The sequence below is a fragment of the Patiria miniata genome, unplaced genomic scaffold (assembly GCF_015706575.1).
Source record: "Patiria miniata isolate m_02_andy unplaced genomic scaffold, ASM1570657v1 HiC_scaffold_6, whole genome shotgun sequence".
Classification (NCBI taxonomy): Eukaryota; Metazoa; Echinodermata; class Asteroidea; order Valvatida; family Asterinidae; genus Patiria; species Patiria miniata.
In genome coordinates, this window is record NW_024037073.1 from 19,604,227 (window position 1) to 19,625,640 (window position 21,414).

Below are 21,414 nucleotides of genomic sequence, written 5' to 3' on the forward strand. Positions count from 1 at the left end.
GCTACGACAGTAGCCTTGCGGATAGCGTGATGAGCTATGCCGTCTACAAAGATCCCTGGTTTGAATCCGCGTCGTCGCTGCTCATTTTCATCGACAAGTTGTCTTCTCTGAATTTATCGTTTGAGATAATTTTATTTTAAGGGAGAAAAAGGATACAAGAACCTAAGTGTCTTGCAACGATTCAAAGGAAAACTGAATTATGCATCATATCGAGCAACTAACCTATAGATACGGGGAAAAAATCGCGGACCGAGCCCCACATCCGGCGGGCTTTTTTTTTTGCCTGCGGCAGCGGCTAGTGATATACAACTGTCCGTTACAATATCTTCTATAACCCGTTGGTAACAATTGTTCTAAAAACTAGTACGTTTAAATTTCAAATTGTTCAAAATTGTAGGCTGATCGGGAGGAGAGGCCGACTCTTGACTTCGTGCGCAGCGGAGAGCCGCATATGTCCGCATGATCGTTCGGAGCAAATAGCGCCCTCTACTTTTTAAAACATCCGTCGAAATACAAGACGGCTTGATTAAAGACTAAATAAAAACCAGTCTCGTCGTGTCCCCAGTCGCCTGCTATTACATTAGCAACATTAATTTGGTGATTGGAAGCTACGACCGACTAATGTATTATGACAACTTTCACAGATCGGCTATCGGGTCAGCTGACTATCGGCCAGTGCAGTACATGTACATGCATGACATGGGGCCAGTGTAAAACTCGAAGTCCAAAGAAATAAAATGGCAATTTCTGGAGTAACACTGTATCATTTCTTGCTGGTTGGTTTTATTTCTGCCAACGCAGCTGTCCAGCAGCCTTCAAGTTCAAGATGTGTTTCTGTTGTGTTGGATCCAGCTACCATGACCCTAAAATTAGTGGACGGATATCATCCGAATTCTAGCGTCGCATGGGCGAACTTCACTGACCATCAACAACAAACGGGGTACGTAGGCTCGAAAACAAAGTCAGTCACTGCACTCGAGCGAGCGCGAGACACGATGGCTCTGCATGGTACCCTAGGCTGTGACGGTACAAAGAAACCTGTGCATGCTGTGGCTGGACGGCACTCGGTTTGGATAATGCTTTGCACTTGTAAAACCTTCTTGTTCAGTTGTTGATTTAAATGATGATTGGAATTGGTTCAATTTCTTTTCGGAAAACTTAGGACGCCACTTCCAATTTCCAATACTTCAGTGGTTGTTGTGTACAAATTTCAGTCTGTTTCCAGAACTGTAGTGTAAACTGTAAGGTTTTTACAAACAAGTGACGGATGAAAAGATTCCCATATCTGGCCATCACTTGTCACCCTGTGCACAAACCCTATGTGACTGGTCTGAACATTTCTAAAAGTTTTCTCAGTGAATACTTCAATATTTTCCCTGCTAAATTTGACTTTTTCTTAAAAAAAATAATTTTAGGACAAAGGCCCTATACTGTGATAGGTCACTGAAGGAAAAAAAATTAACAGTGATGACCAGATATGGGAATCTTTCCTCTCATGTCACAAAATGTTTGGCCCAGTATTATCTTGATGTCGATAGGAACTCCTAGAACTATGAGGCTCCATGTAGTGTAGCCCCACTAGTGTGGCCGTCGGTATGCTGCGCTGAACCTCTGGCCACACACCGTGGTACCGCGCGCTACTGAGGACGAAGTTTTCATAAAATTCAGGGCAGTTTCTTACATTTTCAGTTTCTTACTTTCTTATGGTTGTATTCTATGATGTCTCACCTATCACTTCTGGGATGCTTAGCATGTGCTTAGGTCTAATGATGTTCCATTTTCCGAGATATTCTTCAATCTTTCTGGAGTCCATATGCACTCGTGAAACGTCTGGTGATGGCAGCCATTTTGAATGGGACAAGAGATGACCTCAAGCTGTGACGTCGCGTGTATGCAAATTGCTTGTCGAGCGCGCGAGGGCGCGAGTTGCAAATGCGACGGCTGTTTCCTGTACCATGCATTTATCGTCAGGGGGCCACGTGCACCGATCTCTATTCAGGATCTACGGCACAGGAAACAGCCGTCGCATTTGCAACTCGCGCCCTCGCGCGCTCGACAAGCAATTTGCATAAACGCGACGTCACAGTTTGAGGTCATCTCTTGTCACATTCAAAATGGCTGCCACCACCAGACGTTTCACGAGTGCATATGGGCTCCAGAAAGATTGAAGAATATCTCGGAAAATGGAACATCATTAGACCTAAGCATCCCAGAAGTGATAGGTGAGACATAGAATACAACCATAAGAAAGTAAGAAACTGAAAATGTAAGAAACTGCCCTGAATTTTATGAAAACTTCGTCCTCAGTAGCGCGCGGTACCACGGTGTGTGGCCAGAGGTTCAGCGCAGCATACCGACGGCCACACTAGTGGGGCTACATGTAGTGGAGCCTCATAGGTTCAGAACCCCGCAAAATTGTTGTCAGCACAAAACACTAATTAAGTACAAAAACGTCCATCCCAACCAAGCTTTTTCCCACAGAACCGCTGCACAGTTTGCCCCTAAACTCCGTACAATACCTCATGACATACTCACGTTATGTGCACCCAACAAACATCGGTGGATTCTGTCTGTTTTTAGGCCAAAATGATGAAAAATATGCCCTTTCCGCACTGAGCCAACCTGACAATTGAAACGTGCACGCGCGCAGAATGATCGCAGTCATTTTTCGGTTCGATCGCTCGGAGCGCGCCGCGGGGGGTACGTACTTGCACTTGTACGCATGCGCATACTATCGTTCCGCTCCTACACCATACCCCCCGCGGCTTTCATTCATCGCGCCAACTGGCTAAATTAAAAAAAAAAACAATTTCTCGTCCAGCCATTTCGAAAAAATGAAGGAGGTGGGCGCTTCTTTGTTTCAGTGTTGGTTCCCAAGTAGCCCCATAAATGTGGCCTATTTACTGGACTGCCTCCGTAAACATAGGCCACACATCCACATGTACAAAAACGTGTCGCACTTTGCCAAATTTTGATTTTCGCATTTAGGCTTAGTTTGTAGGTTTTTTTTGCTTTAGAAGCATACTCACCCTCTTTATAGGCGAATCAGAAAGTGCTGCCTTTTTCAGATGTATATTTTTCGTGAAATTTCCAGATTCATTTTTACATGTTTGCGTATCAAAATTTCAACATGAAATTTCACAAAAATTAGACATCTGAAAAAGGCAGCACTTTCTGATTAGCCTATAAAGAGGGTGAGTATGCTTCTAAAGCAAAAAAAACCTACAAACTAAGCCTAAATGTGAAAATCAAAATTTGGCAAAGTGCGACTTGTTTTTGTACATGTGGATGTGTGGCCTATGTTTACGGAGGCAGTCCAGTAAATAGGCCACATTTATGGGGCTAGTTCCCAAGATGGTGGATTTTCCAAGAAAGCAGATTAATATTTCAATTTTTTCGACTATTTTGTTGATACAAAATTGTATCCAAATTTAGAGGCATAACCCTTTCTACATAGCAACCAGTTTTGTTAGGAACAAATAAAAAGACAATATATTGACAATATAATGTGCAAAAAAAAAAGGGAGGCGGCCGGGAAAAACAGAAGCGGGAGGGGACGAGAAACTGGTTTGTTTTTAGATATTGCGATAGCGTATTCCTTCCGTGTGTATGTCTGTATGTCTGTATGTATGTCTGTGTGTCTGTGTGTTATGCTTTGGTATGGGTTAACTCTTCTCCGCACGATAACTTGAGAAATTTGGTTTGTGGATTGTTCTTGGTAGTCTAAAGAAGCCTATTGCTTTTGGGGCCGACAGGTCAAAAGTCAAGGTCACTATTACTGAAACAATAGAAATGTTGTCAACGCCATAACTTGAGAAATACTTTACTGAGGAACTTGAAATTTGGTTTGTGGGTTGTTCTTGGCAGTCTCAAGAAGCATATTGCTTTCGGGGCCGACAGGTCAAAGGTCAAGGTCACTATTGCGAAAACAATAGAAATCTTGTCAAGCCATAACTTGAGAAATACTTTTCTTTGGAACTTCAAATTTGGTTTTTGGGTTGTTCTTGGCAGTCTTAAGAAGCCTATTGCTTTTGAGGCCGAAAGGTCAAAAGTCAAGGTCAATACTGCTAAAACAATAGAAATCTTCCATTTTGGTTAGGGACACTGACAAGTATCCGTACTAACTGACTGTATAAAAACTGCCAGCATGCCAGGGGGATCGCGCAAGTCTCACTTGCAGTAATTTTTTTACATGGCCTAATCATGTTTTTGTAATTTGTATCAAAGCATGACCAATAAAGTATCCTATGAATTTCTGTGTGTTCTCTCACTCAGATGGAACTATTTGACAGTCTCTACCAGCCCCGAGTACAATGACACCCTCCAAGCCTACGCTGCCGGTCTGGTGGAGGGCTTCCTCACGGCAGACTACATCTACATGGAGTGGTTTAACACCATGGCAAGCTTCTGCCATTACATGACGTCTGACTGTCTGAAGATCCAGGCTTTCCTGACGGAGAACCTAGAATGGATGGAGCAGCAGGTGAAGGCCAATCCAAACGACCCGTACTTCTATCAGGTGGGTGACCCGTGCATCTACACACACATTGTAGTCCAAATCCAACAATAATAATGTGTATTTGTTTCAATATTAGGTTTTTCCCTTCACCGACGTATCAACACAGTATACTCGATGTGTTACCTCCGGAGTGAAAGTTGGAAAAATCACTCGGGTGGGACTCTCATGAATAGTTTAAGTGCAATACCCGCTGCTACATGTACATCAGATTCAAACCACCAGACCGATCCCGCAAGCTCGGTGGTCTAGTGATAAGACGTGTGCAATAGAAAGCAGGAGGTCTTGGGTTCGAGTCCCACTCGAGTATTTTTTTGCAACTTTCACTCGGGAGGTAACACGCTGAGTATACAGTGTTTACACGAAGGGCAAAAACCTAATGTTGAATTACATCACCCCGACGCAAATTCCATCTTATGAGTAGGTTATGTAATTATATAGCAGATATATCCACCGGTGTTGGTGCTCAAGGCGCTACATCATTATTACCCTGCTCATTGGGCCAATGAAACATTCCAAAGACCATCTCAGCTTCCTGGGGAGTGTACAGTTCAATGCAGCCATTTCATCGCAAAGCAGTTAAAATCAACCACAATCACCATCTCTGCCCTCACAGGTACCCATTTACTCCTGGGTGGGGAGAAGCAATGAGTGACAAAGTGCCTTGCCCAAGGGCACACGCACCATAACCCCAGGCTGGGCTCGCACCCACAACCTGCAGAATTACCTGCAGACCACAGATTCAATGCTCCAGACCAGGAGGCCACATCACTCCACAAAATTTGTGGAAAGTGTAGAGTAAGGGCCCTCCCCCCCCCTCCCCCGATAAAATGGAAATGTGTGAGTTTACGTGAGTTCACGGTAACGCCCTAAAAAGTATAGGTCAGTAGGTAGGAAACAAACATATGTCTGTCAATCTTTTACAGTTTGGAAACTCACATAGGAAAGACTTTATTTTCAAAATATTCTTCCTTTAATGTTTTTTACCAAATGTGGTAATAAGTAGTTTGAGTTAGGCAATGTGGCCGCAAAAAATCCAGATACATTGTGTTACTGTAAACGCACAATATTTGGGGGGCATATCTTTGTTTTTGGTTTTTTATTAATCTTGCATTTCAAAATAAAGGGGAACATTTTCTGTCTACTGCTTGCAAAAAAAATTACATTTGAAAAAACAAAATTCTGACTCAATACATGGAAATGAGTCCCATTTTATGTAAGAAGTATTTTTAAAAATATTGATAAAAACATTTAAAAATATAGATAACTGGAATATGTGTCAACGTTCCCTGGATCCATGATGGCCGAAATAATGTATACATTCAACAATCACTGTTTTGTCTTTTCGGATTCTTAATCGGGCCTTATTCTAGATGAGGTCGACCCATTAATGGATGAATTCATAGTCTGGCCTAGTATTGATCAGCACTGTTTTGTACGTTATGATTCTCAGATGGGCCTTATCCTAGTTCAGGTGGATGGACTGAAAGATGGCTACATGAACAAACCCGACAGACCCAGCATCGACATTGACCCGTTCGGTTTCCTGTAAGTTCTGTATCTATAAGAGTTCCTGTCTTTTTTAAAACGGGCTAAATTTAGATCACTTCCTTCCCAACATTGTTCAGTTGGAGAACAATGAATGTTTTAATGATGTGGCGTGATAGGTGCAGACCAGTAAAGAAATTTTCATCGAGACATTGTTGTAGGACTCATACTCGGACTCGTACTCACATTCAAGTACATTTTTTTTCATACTCGTATTTTTAATACTCGTATTTTTAACATGACAAGGTTTTTTTTTTACGACTGCACCACCGTTGGGGAAAATGTTAACTGACAAGAATAAGAAAAACAGGTGTCCTTCCCCATGGGTTCATATTTTAGGAGAATATTTTTTTATTTTACCCCCGGGGGCCAACACCAAATATGCAGGGTCATCGTTTTCCTTGTAATGAAGACACAGTGACTTCAAATGAAATTTGTCTTAAGGGAACGGTAGGGTTTACAGCCCTAGGGGAAAAAAAATTACCCTAAATGCATCAAAATACATCATTTTAATAACGCCTCTACTTTCGTAGCTTCTTTTTTGGGGGGGGGGGAGGGGGTAGCTGTTTTTATTTTTTTCCTTGCTGGTTTTAAAAGTCATTATGAAAGTGCTTGCCATTGGTTTGATTACTGCAAAACACACCAACTAATGATTTCAGCAAATTCAAGTTCAGAGAAAAAAAGAAAGAAAAATGATAGACTCAGAATTGTTTGAAAACTCAATATTTTAATCAAAATCGCACTAGGAGAGGATGTCGAGCATTGATCTTGGCCCAGCGGCATATTAAAAAAATCAAACACAAACAATACACTGTGTATCATTGACACAATAGATAGTTGCCGGTCATTGAGAGATGTATCAACTTAACCTCTTGGAATGTGATCAAGTACTAAAGGCATTTCCAATGCTTTGTAAATAAATAGATTTACAAACATCGTAGATTCTTTGCAAATAAAACTGGAGGATAGATTGAGTAAATACAAGGTCCCATTTTAGAAATTTGAGTTCTGTTTAAGCGTTTGTTAAAACTTCTAAACAGATTTGACTTTTTTTTCGTTTAAACGTCACATCTATACATTATATGTGAAGGTTTTGTTAGATGTCAAATTCTGAAAGATCCCGGACTTTTCTATGCAGCCTTTTCCAAGCCGATGGCGATCTTGGTGACATCCAGACGGCCCTGAAGGCCGATAGCGGCCAGAAACGCGGCAGATTTGCCGGCCACTGCTCAGCCCTCATCAAGTTGTTGCCAGGCAACAAGGATCTCTTTGTTTCGCATGACACTTGGACGGAGTACGGGAGCATGCTCAGGGTCGTGAAAAAGTACAACTTTGCTTTCAGGATGTCTCCGAAATGTAAGTACATACATACATTGGACTCAACTGTTAAAGGGAATGTACAACATTTGCTTTTGCTGAAATTTTCAGAAATGGATGGATTTGGGGGGTTAGTATTTTATGGCAAATATTGCTACACTGACTTGTTTGAAGTTTTGTGTTCGTAGATGCTGGAAAAACCAAGAAAAACAATCCTGTTCTTGTAGTCTGGTTCCTTGACCCCAGTTAAATTGAAATGGAGCAATTTATAGACGTCGGGGGAATTGTAAGGTCAGGGAGCCAGCCTAGCTGGCTTGTACCCGTTCACAGATGTGTAACCGACTGCAAACAAAATTCAGACAAAACAAAATATGGTAAGTAGGGGGCAGTATTTCAAAAGCCAGTTTTTTTCAACGCTGGTCGGCTGACCAGCGTTGGAAATTGATACAAATATACCGCTTTTCTTGAAAATGTCAGCGCACAAGGTGCCATGATTTTTCAGGATGCTTTAGACTGTCATTCACTAACAGTCCAGCAAGATATTTCATAACGATTTGGTAATTTTGTTTTTTGATGTTTGCAAATGTGATACATTATGATTTTAGTGACCAAAGTTTTCTTGGTGTGCAATGTTGTACATGTATTTTCAGAGCATTTCTGATTTTAGGCAAAAGTTGTGATTTTTTCTTCTGAAGAACATACTCAGATTTTGCACAATATTTCTGTTACTTTTGAAACACTTGAAAACTCTTTTCATGAACTGTGTAATTGATATTAGAACATAACAACTTTCATTATTTTTAAAAATTTTTTTAAACAACGAATTGACATCGTGGGCGGTCTGCCCCTGCTGTGGCATTTTGCTGACTGTGGCTATCATATCCACTGATCTTTATATAAAGACTGGATAGCGGATATGCATACAACATTCACACAGAAGACTTTGCATGTTGACCAATTCGCCCCCGATCTCACGAAGATGGCCGCGTATAATACGAACGTTCTACGCGTAAATACGCGCGCGTTGTATCAACAGTTGACGCGCATTTTGGTCATGTACACATATTATGATGTTCTAAAAGGGACACATTTCCATAGTGATTATTATTTCAAAACGCCGAAAAAGTTATATTTGCGGCATTTTAGTAACCACAACGTTAGAAAAATTGTAGTTAACCTTGGTCAGTGATGGTGGTCAAAATATAAGTCAAGTGAACTGCGACGTTACAAAAGAAATCATGCTGTCTATAAAAATGACAACTTGTCCTTTGTAGATCACCAGCCGGTCTCAGCAATATGGCGTCAAATTCGTACATTGTGCGGCTCTTTATTAGCTATCCAGTCTTTATATAGAGATCAGTGATCATATCTGATCATTAGGTAGAAATAATATGCCTGTATGTGCCTGGGTGGGGGGAGGGAGGGAGGAGGGAGGGGGGGGGGGCTGCTCCAGTGGGTTTCCTTTTGCAATAATAATTAAGGGTTTCTCCCACCTCCCAACCTGAACATTTCTTCAACATCTTATATCTCAAGGTTTCTTAAGGATTTCAAGCTACATTGCCAATGCGTTTCTTTTTTTGTAGAAACCCCAGTGTTCATGTCTAGGTTTTATTCAAATTTTCTGTCCACTTTGCCTGCAGCGTCTGCCTTTGTTCCTGGTCGTGAGGTCTCATTTTCCTCCTACCATGGCCCGCTTCTCTCTGGCGACGATTATTACATCATGGGCTCAGGTCTGGTAAGTCGGAGTTTTCAACTTTTTTTCGAATCCTGTAATCAGTATAGGTACATCTTTGGATGATTTTTTTCTTCACTGTATTAATCGCAACAATGCTGAATTCTACCATATGCTACAGTGGGCAATCACCGTTTGATCTGGTAGTTCAGACTGTAAGTAGTAAAGTCCATCACAAGCCAATGTGGCCCATCAGGCCGGCGTTTACCTCCGGTTTCCTTGGCATGAAACGACTGAAAATATTTCTATTCCCCCTGGATGGGATGCCAGTCCTTCGCAGGTTACTCCCCAGCTAATGCTGGTACCCATTTATACTCCTGGGTGGAGTAAGGCAAGTGGGGGCGATGCAATGGACTAGCATCCCATCCAGGGGAATAGAAATATTCTCAGTCGTTTCATGCCACTGAAACCAGAGAGAAACGATGGCATGATGGACCACATTGGGTCGTGACAGACTTTACTTACTTTACTTCATTGCTACTTGTAAAGTGCGGATATGTTTGTCATATAGGTTTCCATGGAAACGACAATAGGTAATGACAACCCAGACCTATGGAAGTATGTGAAATCCAAGGGGACTGTTCTGGAATGGATGCGCACCCTTCTCGCCAATCGCCTCGCCAATTCAGTCATGGAGTGGACGGATATCTTCAGCAAGTACAACAGTGGCACGTGAGTTTGGCAACTTGTTGGGGAAAAAAATTAGCAGAACGGCATCCTTACTATAATTCCAGGAATCCCTGTCTTTCTGTTTGTCTGTATTTGGATTATCTCTAGAACCGGGCACCGTATGAAGTTGAACATTGGCGGGTATATTGCTCGGGGCCACAGAATGTGCAGTGCCAAGTTGGAAGTTGTTTGGACGAGCAGTTCTCGAAAAAGCTGCAGAAAAGCAGCATTTTCTGAGCCTCAACGTGGCAGATTATAGCCTAGAACACGCACAGTCCTTTTCAATTGTTTACGTCATGTTTGAGCTTAAGCGCGCATGCTCAATATGACGCAACAATGGAAAAAGGATGGGCGCACGCATTGTAGGGCGATCATTGTCCAGAGTATTGGTGAATATCATGCACTGCGTACCATGTTTCCGTAACTCACGTACGTCAGTAGCTGCACGCAGTGCACAGGCACATGCATTTTGCAGGCCACTGAGCAACCATCACTGTAGGGCGATACCATTGTCCAGTATGGGTGAATATCATGCACTGCGTACCATGTTTCCGTAACTCACGTACGTGAGTAGTTGCACGCAGTGCACGGGCACATGCGTTTTGCAGGCGACTGAGCAACCATCACTGTAGGGCAATACCATTGTCCAGTATGGGTGAATATCAGTGCTGGGGATGGCCTGGCCACATGTACAAAGTGCGTTCAACCTGTGAGTGTGAGTTCAACCTGTGAAAACAACACAATTGAAACGTGTGCGTTGTTTGCATGAGCAGTTTGAAATTGCCCCCACCGAACAGGCGCATTTTTCGACGGGCCCTGCACTAGTAGCAACAATAATCATGATCACGAGTACTGAAGGTGGAACTTCAATGAGGGCTCTGTTTCAAGAACACAGAGGACACACTCTTGCAAGACGTGATTTAGTACTCGTCTTTTCATATAGGATCATTTGCTTTCATGCATTTTGTTCGTTTCCAATCATACCACTTAAATTCTTATGAAGACTGTTCAGAACCTAATCTATTGAAATTTCAGCTCGGTGGATATTACACTTTTTGAGAAAACAGTGAAAAAACCATGCACAATTTTTGAACACGAAAATTGATGTTGTCAATAGCAGTCTTTATTTCGAACAATCAGTCAATTGAATGATCGTCGGAAATCACCTACATTTTTTCTAAACGACAGCAAGCCAGACGGAATAATTCTGTAGGCTACTTTTTGGATAAATGCAAATTATTTAAAGGTATAGTCCATCATTTGTAATTTGTGCATTTTGTTCGTTTGAAGCAACAAAAGTGCTCAAGATCTAAAGAAGGGTGCTGAACAACTAACCTGATGAAGTTTCAGCTCAGCTTCAGCTGTATATTCCGAGAAAAACAGCATTCTAGGATCTCAATTTCAAATCAAAAGTTGCTGAATCATGTTTTGAATTGGGCCTGAATTCAGCGTCCGAGCCCATTGCAGCTACGCGATGTCGTGCACTGATCCGACGAATTGTAACAACCGCGCGCATGTGTGTCGTGCTAATGCTTGCGTGCGCTTCACCGAATAACAAAACGAACTACTAATTTGAATTTCCTACGGTGCTTCTTAAGAAGCACCGTTGGAAATGCCTGCTTTTGTTGTTTTTTTCAAAATGACAGCTTGCCAGCAAGAATAATTTCACAGGGAGTTTAGTCCCCTTACTATCTTTCAATCAAGTATGTTTTTCAACAATAATTACGCCAGTTACTTTTTGGATAGCTGAAAATGATGGACTCTGGCTTTAAAGCTTTAACTGCTTTAATAGGCAGTGCTAGAGATTATCTGTTTTATTGGGGTGCTTAGATCTTCACACTTTTACTTGTTTGTAACAATTGGTAATGTGTAAAGAAAGGCTGTCTTTTTTGGTAAATGTGAAATGGATGTTAAGCATGGCATCAAGAGTGTATCAGTGTTCTCCAACCTGATGCCCCGCCAAGCTTTCTGAGGCGCCCGCCAAGCTTCAAAAGTTGCAGCCAAGCTTAAAAAGTTGTCTGCCATAGACAAACACGTGGGACTACCCTTACCCTCCAGGGTATATTTGGCCAGAAACTCTGCCAAAAGTAATAACATGCAACACTTGTCAAACTGAGAAGCCTGCCCATTGTAGCAATCCATCAGACCAAAAGTCTCAAGGCCAATTTGCCTCGGAGTCCCTGGTCACTGACTGTTAAAAAAAGATGATGCCGAGCTAGTATTGTACTGTGTTAGAAATGGCTTAAAAGCTGTTGTCCATACATAAATTGCATGTTCATCTGCAAATAGCGCCCCCTAGCATAAAGAAATGTATAATTAATTATACATAATTATAGCGTGCCCCCCCCCCCCTCCGCTTTTTGACGGCGCACCGATCTTTAATTTCAAAGTTGGACTTTACACGATTGATAGTATACATGTATAGCATCTGTATCTGTTATTATAAGATGGAATTTTTGCGTTGGGGTGATATAAATCAAATTAGTGCTTTCTGCACTAGAAAGCAGGAGGTCGTGGGTTCGAGTCCCACCGGAGTGATTTTTTCCAACTTTCACTCGGGAGGTAGCACACTAGGTATACAGTGTTCAAACGTCGGTGAAGGGCAAAATCTAATTTGATCTGTATCTGTGTTGCCTATTTTTCTCATTTTTTTGAGTTACTGCCTAAATTCATGAATAGGGCTCTATCAGTCACCCATGTGACCCAACCTACATTCGGAAAGTCAGCATCGCCATTGTAGTGGGCAACGATCGTATAGCGCCCCACGCAGTAGGTTGTAGGAAAGCATTCAAAGCTGCGATGGATGGCACAAACTGTTTTAGAGGAACGCGGAGCCAACACCCACTATTGGGTCAGCACGATTATGACAACCGTACACGGCACAGGTAGTGACCATTAGGTCACTTGATAAAAAAAGTTGCAATTGACAATTGTTTTATGTGAAAATGACTTGTACTGTCTAGTTTACAATGCACAACGTGGTTGCTAACCAAACGCCTGCCTACTGCCATGGCAGCCAACCACAGGGAAACCAGATAGTCACGTGGTACTTTGACTTCATATGATCGGACCCTATTGTATAACTATCAATTGTGCGTTGTTTTAAAGCTACAACAATGAATGGATGGTAGTAGACTACAAGCATTTCACACCTGGACAGCCATTGCCAAAAGAGGGCGTCCTTGCAGTATTAGACCAACTTCCGTAAGTAGTCTGCGTTATAGTGTACATTTTTTTTAATTGAAGATCAAAGATTTGAACATTTGTTCACTTTTGTTTGATAAAAAAATGTGATGTACAATACATTTTAACATTTAGACAGTATTAGACTGTGCTTTGTGGAATTATCAAGCACCTAAAATGCCAAGCTTATATGTTTTAAAGGGAAAATACAACATTTGCAAACATCAAAAAATAAAACTACCAAATCATTTTGAAATACCTTGCTGGACTGTTAGTGAATGACAGTGTAAAGCATCCTGTAAAATCATGGCACCTGGTATACTGTCATTTTCAAGAAAAGTGGTATTTTTGTATCAATTTCCAACGCTGGTCGGCCGATCAGCGTTGGAAAAACTGGCTTTTTTTTTCAAATACTGGCCTCAATTGACCATCGCACTTGTTTGCAATCGATTACACACCTATGAACGGGTACAAGCCAGCTAGACTGGTTCCCTGACCTTACAATTCCCCAATTTATGTAAACTGCTCTGTTTCTTCTTATATGGAGTCAGGGAACCAGACTACAGGAAAATGATTGTTTTTCTTGGTTTTTATAGCATTTTCGAACCCAAAACCTCAAAAATGTCAGTGTAACTATATTTGCTATATATTTCCAACCCCCCAATTCCATCCATTTCTGAAAATTACAGCAAAAGCAAATGATGTATATTCCCTTTAAAGCATATTATGTTTGTAACATATTTTGTTATTATTAACCCCAAGAGGGTGGAGTAGGGGAACCCCCTCCCTAAATTTTCTTTAAAACAACTGCAATAAATTTTTGTTGTTGCACAAAGCTTGAAGAGTTGTTCTGCTAAAGTCGTGTTCAAGTCGTGTTCAAGTCATAGCAGTTATGAAAATTAGACTGCTGTTCTTGTGAAATACAACCTTTTCAAGCTCAAGGTAGTGAAAAATGTGAACTTTTTGCATTGATAGTGTAGAGTAAAATATGCTCAGGCAGAGAACTTGAAGTATATTGCAAATTACAATAATTTGTAACTAAAGCCTTTGTCAGAGTGGATTGAAAATTTGTAATAATGTGCGGCATACCTGATCAGAAGAAAACAATTGTCACAGGACAGTGGAGATCTGAAGGAGGATTGGAATAACCCCCACCCCCAAACTCTGCTGTAAGATGGTTGACAGAGCTCTTTTTTGACTTAGGAAGAACTCACACTTGGAATTTTCCTTTTTATGTTTTTTTTTACCCCCAGTGGACAGATCGAGAAGAAGGATATGACATGGTTACTCACAAAACAGACCTACTGGCCGAGTTATAATGTTCCGTAAGTAGATTTTATGACTTCTATCGCTTCTATCGCCCTGAAATGGTAACTAGCTTCCCATATGGGCTTTGTTTGCGAACAAGAGAAGGTACTTTTTTAACTGCTTTCGAAAGCCCAGTGTATGGAACACACCTCGTGTGTATGCTTGTACAAGCATTACATTCACTGTGTGGACTAACGAACAAAAGAGGTCCACATAAACCAGTTTTCAGATACGTTGTGTGGACTTGCCCACGCCCACACAAGGTTTCCCCCTCTCTGGAAAACAGGTTTAGAGGCATTTTTGAGTTGGCAAAATGAAGAGAAACACTAAAGGGAATCATAGAACAAAAATTGGGTTGAAAGTGTTTTCACAATGTGAGTAAAATGAGTTTTTTTCAGAGGTTTTTCTTAACTACACAAAAACAAAGGAATGTCCACACTAGGTATGTAACGCAAACATTGTATGTTCGCGTACGTATTACGCAAAGAATGCACAACTTTATTTCATTCTGCATGTGCACAAAGCCATAATATCTTCGCGTGAGCGCCAAGCGTCGTCAGCAATGTGTTCGATGTTCGATGTCCCAGTGGTCTCCCCCAACTCTCCCTTTCTTACCGTTGAGGGGGTACTGGTGCACGGAGCCCATTAAGATTCACTACGGCAGTAACAAGTCCTTGATTTGAAGTGTGCGTTTGGTGGTTTTTATTTTCAAGGTGAATAACTGGTCAATGTTTTTGTGAATACAGTGGAACGCCGCTATAACGAACATTGTTGGATACACAGAAAGTGTTCGTAATAACGATCGTTCGGTATAGTGATTTTGAACCGCTGGTACCGACCAATAGTGAAGTGGAATTTTCCACATCCCGCAGGCGCACGAGGAGTTGTCACGATACTTAAGCAACGGGTGGTTTTCCCTTTTATTCCTTTGGGAAATAATAGCCATCTATCAATGTTCAACATTCAAACATTCAAACTATGGGTCGTTTGATGTTCGGGAATTAAAAGTGGCCCAAATAGTGTTTAATACGTGTACAATCGGAAGATTTTTTTGTTAATCTGTTGACTTTTTTCAGCAACAATGTTCGGTACATTTTGCACATTAAAAGCGGGAGCCAAGGATGATGTTCGGTATAGCCGAATGTTCGGTATAGCGGTGTTAGCTATTGCGGCGTTCCACTGTACTTTACGCACTATTTGAGCGTCATTTATTACTTCTTACTGGTCATGAAATCAAAGGTTATTCTAAATGCACAGGCACTTCGGCATAAAAGATCGTAGTGGGAGAAATGTGGTAGAAGTGTTCATTTTAGAGGTGGGAGGAAAACCTGGTGTCATATGGAATTTGGACTCCTATGATATCCGGTCTCTTTTACCTTATGTGGACTCTAACCCTCACACAAGATCTGTCACTGTCCTAAGTGTGTGCACTTTAACGATACACACAATACATGCAAAGAGTCCGTATTTCATGAAGTCTAAATTTGACACTACACTGGGATTTTCAAGGACAATCCAAGCAATCATGCAGGGACCAAAAACTCAATCCTCAAGTCTGCCCGGGTGAGATAAGAACCTCTGATCATCCCCCCCTCCCCCACCGCCAATACAGAGTAAAGGCTAGGTCATACTTCAAGCGAAACAAATTTCATGATGTCACCATTTGAAGATTCATTGTGTCGCTCACCGTCACCCTGTAGAATTCATTTCACATCAAAATTCACGTCACTAACTTGCAATTGATAGTCGGGTGTCATTCTTCCTTTCAGTTATTTCCCAGACATCTTCAAGAACGGTGGCTTTGCCAAGCAGGCTGCCAAGTACGGGCCGTTCATGCAATACAACAGCACCCCCAGAGCCAACATCTTTCGGCGGGATCATCACAAAGTGACCGACATGGAGTCCATGATAAAATTGATGAGGTTCGCTGCTTGTCAACTTTCATATTCTTACATTTTTCATGATAGTAAAGTGGGTATTAAGTTCTTAGAAAATCTAAACAACTAATCATAGACATTTTTTTTTTTTGCTTTTTGCGTAGAAAAAACAGGTGACCAAGCAAATTGTTGTGCAATGCATATGTATTTTCTTCTTGTATCCCCCCAATCCAATATTACTATTATTATTATTATTTATATCAGGCTGACTTGATCCGAAAGAAATAAATTTCAGGACTTTGTCTTTATTTCTCATATTTCTTTGAAAATTCTTCGCTCACCGATGCAAATTTCATGCCGCTCGAAGCTGCCATTGTGGTGGTTGACAACAGTCAGACAATGTGTACGTGTTCATCTTTTCCAACCGTGAACAAAAAATACCAGAGAACAAAAGAGAATAATATCATCCACGATTCCCAGCATCTGCGATTGGGGTCGTGTACAAAACCTACGGGAGTCTTTCTAAAAAGTTAAGAGTACAAACAAAAGAGGGACAATAGGACGTCCACGATCGACGGTGAACACACGTTTGTGTGCGTGGGATGGTACCACGCACTACACTCTGTTGACTGGTTGACAACTGAGTTTCTACGCTCTTGATTGTGCGGGAACCAGCGAAATTTGTTAAATTGCCCGGATGAGGTCAATTTACAAAATCTTATATCACATGTAACGGAGACAAAAAAAGTGGATCCCAAATTTACAGAATCACCCCATTCTGAATCACCTGAATATGATTTTTGTGCGCTCTGACTAAAGCCCGGTTCATAATTCACGCGAAAGCGAAAGCGAAGCAAAATTTGTGACGTCAACAATACGTTCAAAGCACGTCCACCATTGTTGACAACATGGATTTCGCTTCGCACTTGCTTTCGCATGAAGTATGAACCGGGCTTTAGATCAGTCTGGGACTAGCTTTACTAGACTTGGCTAGTCTTGTTTCTAGTCTGAAAGTGACTTCATCTGTGCCTGTTTTGTGACTTCTTTCAGGTACAATGATTTCCAGCATGATCCGCTCTCCCGATGCAATTGTACGCCGCCCTACAGCGGTGAGAATGGCATCTCGGCACGCTCTGACCTCAATCCAGCCAACGGTACCTACCCGCTGGAGTTCCTCGGTTTCCGCTGCCACGGTGGCACAGACATGAAGGTAGGCATTGTCCTTTCAAAGTTTTCGAACATTCCTGACCACTCCGTAGTGTGGCACTCAGGATCTTTCGGACTTTATTATTTCTATCAATTGTTTAAATTTTTAGACATTATAAGTCTAATAACTAGTCTTGTTATATAGTTTTGAGTCACCATTCAATGTCTGGAAAATGTTTTATTTTTATATTTTTAGAGTCAGGATCTCGAACTCTTTTCAAGATCCTGTTTTTCCATCAAATGTTTATTTGAAAATCAACTTTAACAAGAAAATATGCCTACTGTTTGGTTTATTCTAAAGTAAATCATGGTAAAAGCCTTACCCCATTTTCATTGGGGTTCACTCAAATTTGACACTCCCTTATGTAAGCAGTTTGTGAGGTCACAGAAAAGTTCTCAAGTACATCACTGCCATTTCAGCATCTGCCCATACAAAAACATCTAGTTCTGAATTGCCCCCAAAAATGCCAAAAAAAGACACACAAAAAACCATCGTAGATGCTGGAAAAACCAAGAAACAATGCTGTTCTTGTAGTCTGGTTCCCTGACCGTACTTCAGATGAAACGGAGTAGTTATAGATGTCGGGGAATTGTCAGGTTAGGGAACCAGACTAGCTGGCTTGCACCCGTTCATGGATGTGTAACCGATTGCAAACAATATGTGGACTAAATAAATCTGGTAAACTGGGGGCAGTATTTGAAAAAGTCATTTTTTTTTCAATGATGGTCGGTCAAGTATCATTGGAAATTTATACAAGAAATTTATACAGCACACCCAGGTGACATGATTTCACAGGATGCTTGAGACTATTATTCACTTACAGTCAAGTAGGGTATAAACATTTCATAATAAGGCCAAAAAAAAAAGTCTCCGGTTTCTGGTATGCGCGCGCGTCGCCGTAGCCATGCGCATCGGCAAAATGAAAAAGTTTTTTTTTCAATACAAGATGATGTCTCAAAACCGCCAAACTCACTGGTTTGACTGAAATCCTGCTGCTGCACAATTTTAACGTGTTTTTAGATGGGGTTATGATCGAGAATAAGCTTTATGTGGCCTCTCTGGACTCCCATATATTTGCATTAAGTTTAGTCGGGCACCATTTGCAGTCATCAGCCGACATTTGAAGACAAAAAAAAAAAAACAGGTAAAAAAAAAAAAAAGCCGCGTTGCCGCACCACTTTTGGGGCAAGCTCCATACCAGAAACCGGAGACTTTTTTTTTTTGGCCTAATTTGGTAGTTTTTTTTTTTTGATGTTTGCAAATGTTGTCTATTACCTTTAAATTTGAAGTGTAAGATTGGACTGATACTTTTTGAAATAGATGGACCATTTAGTTGTGCAGACTGCAGTTGTGTACTGACTTGTGCACGCATGCTGCACGCGTTCTTGAAGACAAGGCGTGCGTGCATTTTGGTTGACCCTAATGGTCAAAGGAGCCGGGAGTGCGTGCGTGCTGACGACTGAGTCAGGCATGCAACTGGGAATTTAGAAATAATGAGGAAACTCCAAACCACACAAGACTTTGTACAGTGTTTTTCAATTTATAATGGCATTCATGAGAAGTAAAAAAAAAATGAGGAAATCAGCGGATCCGAGGAAATGTTTGCATGCCTGCTGAGTGCGACTTCAGAAAATTGCTGTCGCCGGATTAGTCCATACACAATTGTTATGAAGTCAGGTGTCCGGTTTACTTTGCTAGAGGGTACTTCTTCACGGTGTCCCTAGTCATCATCTTTGTCCATATTTGCACAGGTGACCAGCAGTGGCATGGCCAAGACGCTGTCCATGATGGCCGTCAGTGGGCCCACCCATGACCAACAGCCCGTCTTCCAGTGGAGCAAGTCTCCATGTGAAAAGGAGCAGCTTCACCTGGGCCACCCTGACCTCTTCAACTTTGAACCCATGAAGATCGTTTGGGAGCAGCCGTAAAATAGAACCAGTACCTGCTGTCAGTGCAAGTGCCAGCAGCCGATTTCACGAAAAAGGGCGTAGCTTGCGCCATGCATAGGACTTACGCAACAAATTTGTTGCACAACTGCGCAATAAACTTAACAATCAATTAAGAATCAATAGCTGTGCAACGTTTTAAATAATCTAAACATCTTGGACGAGGATAATAACAGCATTTACGACGGCTGTTTGTGTACGATTTTGTTCGATCAGGAAACAGTCGTTGAATCACCTCAGCCTGCCATTTTAAAAATAATCTTGTCCGAGTTGCTTCGGAATTGTGCGGCAACTCTAAACGCTTGGTCACTAGTAGAATAGCAATTTATTTACTTCAAACACAAAGCTGTGACTGTCTTGTTTCAACCTTGATAAGTTGTGCAGTAACGGGCACCAGGACGATCACGATTTGCTGGTAAAATAAGTCATTTTCGGTCGCTACGCCACAACTTACACCACCTAAAATTTTTGCTTAAGTTATGCCATAATTTGTTGCGCAAGTCGCGGATTTACGCGTTGTGAAACTTTCGTGAAATTGTCATCAACTGAAATGTTGCGCAGTGTGAAATGTTGCGCAACTTGCGCAATAAAATGTGGCGCATGTGGATTTATGCCATTGCGTAAAGTTTCGTGAAATCGGCTGCAGTATATGTATAGTGCAGGTGTCAGTATTAGGCCCGGGTATAGCCAAGTGATTTGTACGACCTTTGTTTACTGCTCACGAGTGTGAATTGATATGTTTGGAAAGTTAAATTTTTCAGTGTGGATGTTACAAAACAACATTTTCATGATACTGAAGTTTTAATACAATAAGCACGAAGCAATAATCACAAACTCCAGTCATAGCAGTTTATCATTAGCAAGCATTCACAATGACGCACCCTTGCGCGCAGTTGCTGTGAGCGAGAATCTTGTGTTTGGTGTGCGACATCACGTAGCTACAATGTAATGGGAATCATGTCCCAAATGCTGATTTGGGGATTTGTGTCACAATTCAAAATACAACTATGCAACTGTTAAACAAAAATCGAAATCCAGAATGTTGTGTTTTCTTGAAACATACAGCATTCATAGAGCTAAAATTTAGTCGTTAAGCACTGGTCTTTAGATTTTGAGCACTTTTATTGCTTCAAATAAAAAAAAATGCACAAATGACAAAAATGGTCCATCCTACCAACTTTCCCATTGAAACTGGTACATCAAACTATAGTTCATGCTTTGTTCTATATCAAGGCTTAGCACGGAGGCAAGTTTGTTTGGGGGCTTGTGATGGGTTTCGCCCTTCACTATAGAAATACACTACTAGTTACTTTCTGAAAATAATACTTTCAAAAAGGGCAAAGCCCAATATTGAAATAACAATTTATGTGTCAATTCGTTCATCAGGATTCAATTCTGGCTAACATTTACAAAGAGGAATTTCTTAAAACGTACTTTGTCCGTTTTTAGTTACGTTGTATAAGTAGAGGACGGGATTAGACAAGTACATGTCCTTTTTTTTGGTGAAAACATGCAATGTTTACTTTTAAGGTTTTATTAAGTTCTATTTTTGTGTCAGGGGTGCTAGTCTGTGCCCAATTCTTTCCAAAAATGAAGTGGAATTTTTGTACCATTTTTTTTTTTAGTTTAAGACAATGACAGTCTTAGTATATTTTATCTTTATATTTTTGGTCATTAGAAGGTGGTGACTTATGCACATGCTTGTTCTACATTGTAGCATGTTACCATTTTTATTTTAATTAATGAAAATGGTTGCTCAGGGTGACATTCCTATAGACTTGTGCACAAACAGAATTATTACTTTAACCCTCCTATGCAAATATACATTATGTGCCAAGTAGTCCTTTCAGTCAAAAATCAATCAAGTGACTGTTTTCAACAGTTAAGAATTCTCAGTAAAAGCATAACATTTTGTCTAGAAATAGGACTTCAACCATTAGGGAGACATTAAATGTCTCCCTCATCTACCTTGTCTGCCCCGTTATCTCAGGATATCACACCAATGTTAGGACAGCTTGCTCGTACGCAGAAGAAATGTATAATACACTAAAAAGAAAGTCCCCCTTTAATACTTTTTTGTCTAACTCAAAAACTACTGGGCACATCGTGCT

At 41.1% G+C, this 21,414-nt stretch overlaps 1 protein-coding gene across 1 annotated transcript; it reads left to right on the plus strand.

Annotated features, from left to right (window-relative positions):
* Positions 1-737: 737 nt before the first annotated feature.
* LOC119743079 (putative phospholipase B-like 2) lies at positions 738-21,090 on the plus strand. Its single transcript, XM_038219422.1, has 11 exons — positions 738-940; positions 4,276-4,519; positions 5,970-6,064; positions 7,203-7,420; positions 9,022-9,116; positions 9,625-9,785; positions 12,891-12,986; positions 14,219-14,290; positions 16,043-16,195; positions 17,201-17,360; positions 19,109-21,090. The coding sequence occupies exons 1-11, from the start codon at positions 738-740 to the stop codon at positions 19,283-19,285; spliced, it is 1,674 nt and encodes a 557-aa protein (XP_038075350.1). The 3' UTR covers positions 19,286-21,090.
* The last annotated feature ends 324 nt before the right edge of the window (positions 21,091-21,414 follow it).

What these genes read in the sequence shown, in the direction of transcription:
- LOC119743079 (XM_038219422.1), top strand. Translation starts at nt 738, where the DNA reads ATGGCAATTTCTGGAGTAACACTGTATCATTTCTTGCTGGTTGGTTTT. An exon ending in ATTGACCCGTTCGGTTTCCT is followed by an intron (nt 6,065 to 7,202) that starts GTAAGTTCTGTA and finishes TTTTCTATGCAG; the next exon opens with CCTTTTCCAAGCCGATGGCG. An exon ending in ACGGTGGCACAGACATGAAG is followed by an intron (nt 17,361 to 19,108) that starts GTAGGCATTGTC and finishes ATATTTGCACAG; the next exon opens with GTGACCAGCAGTGGCATGGC.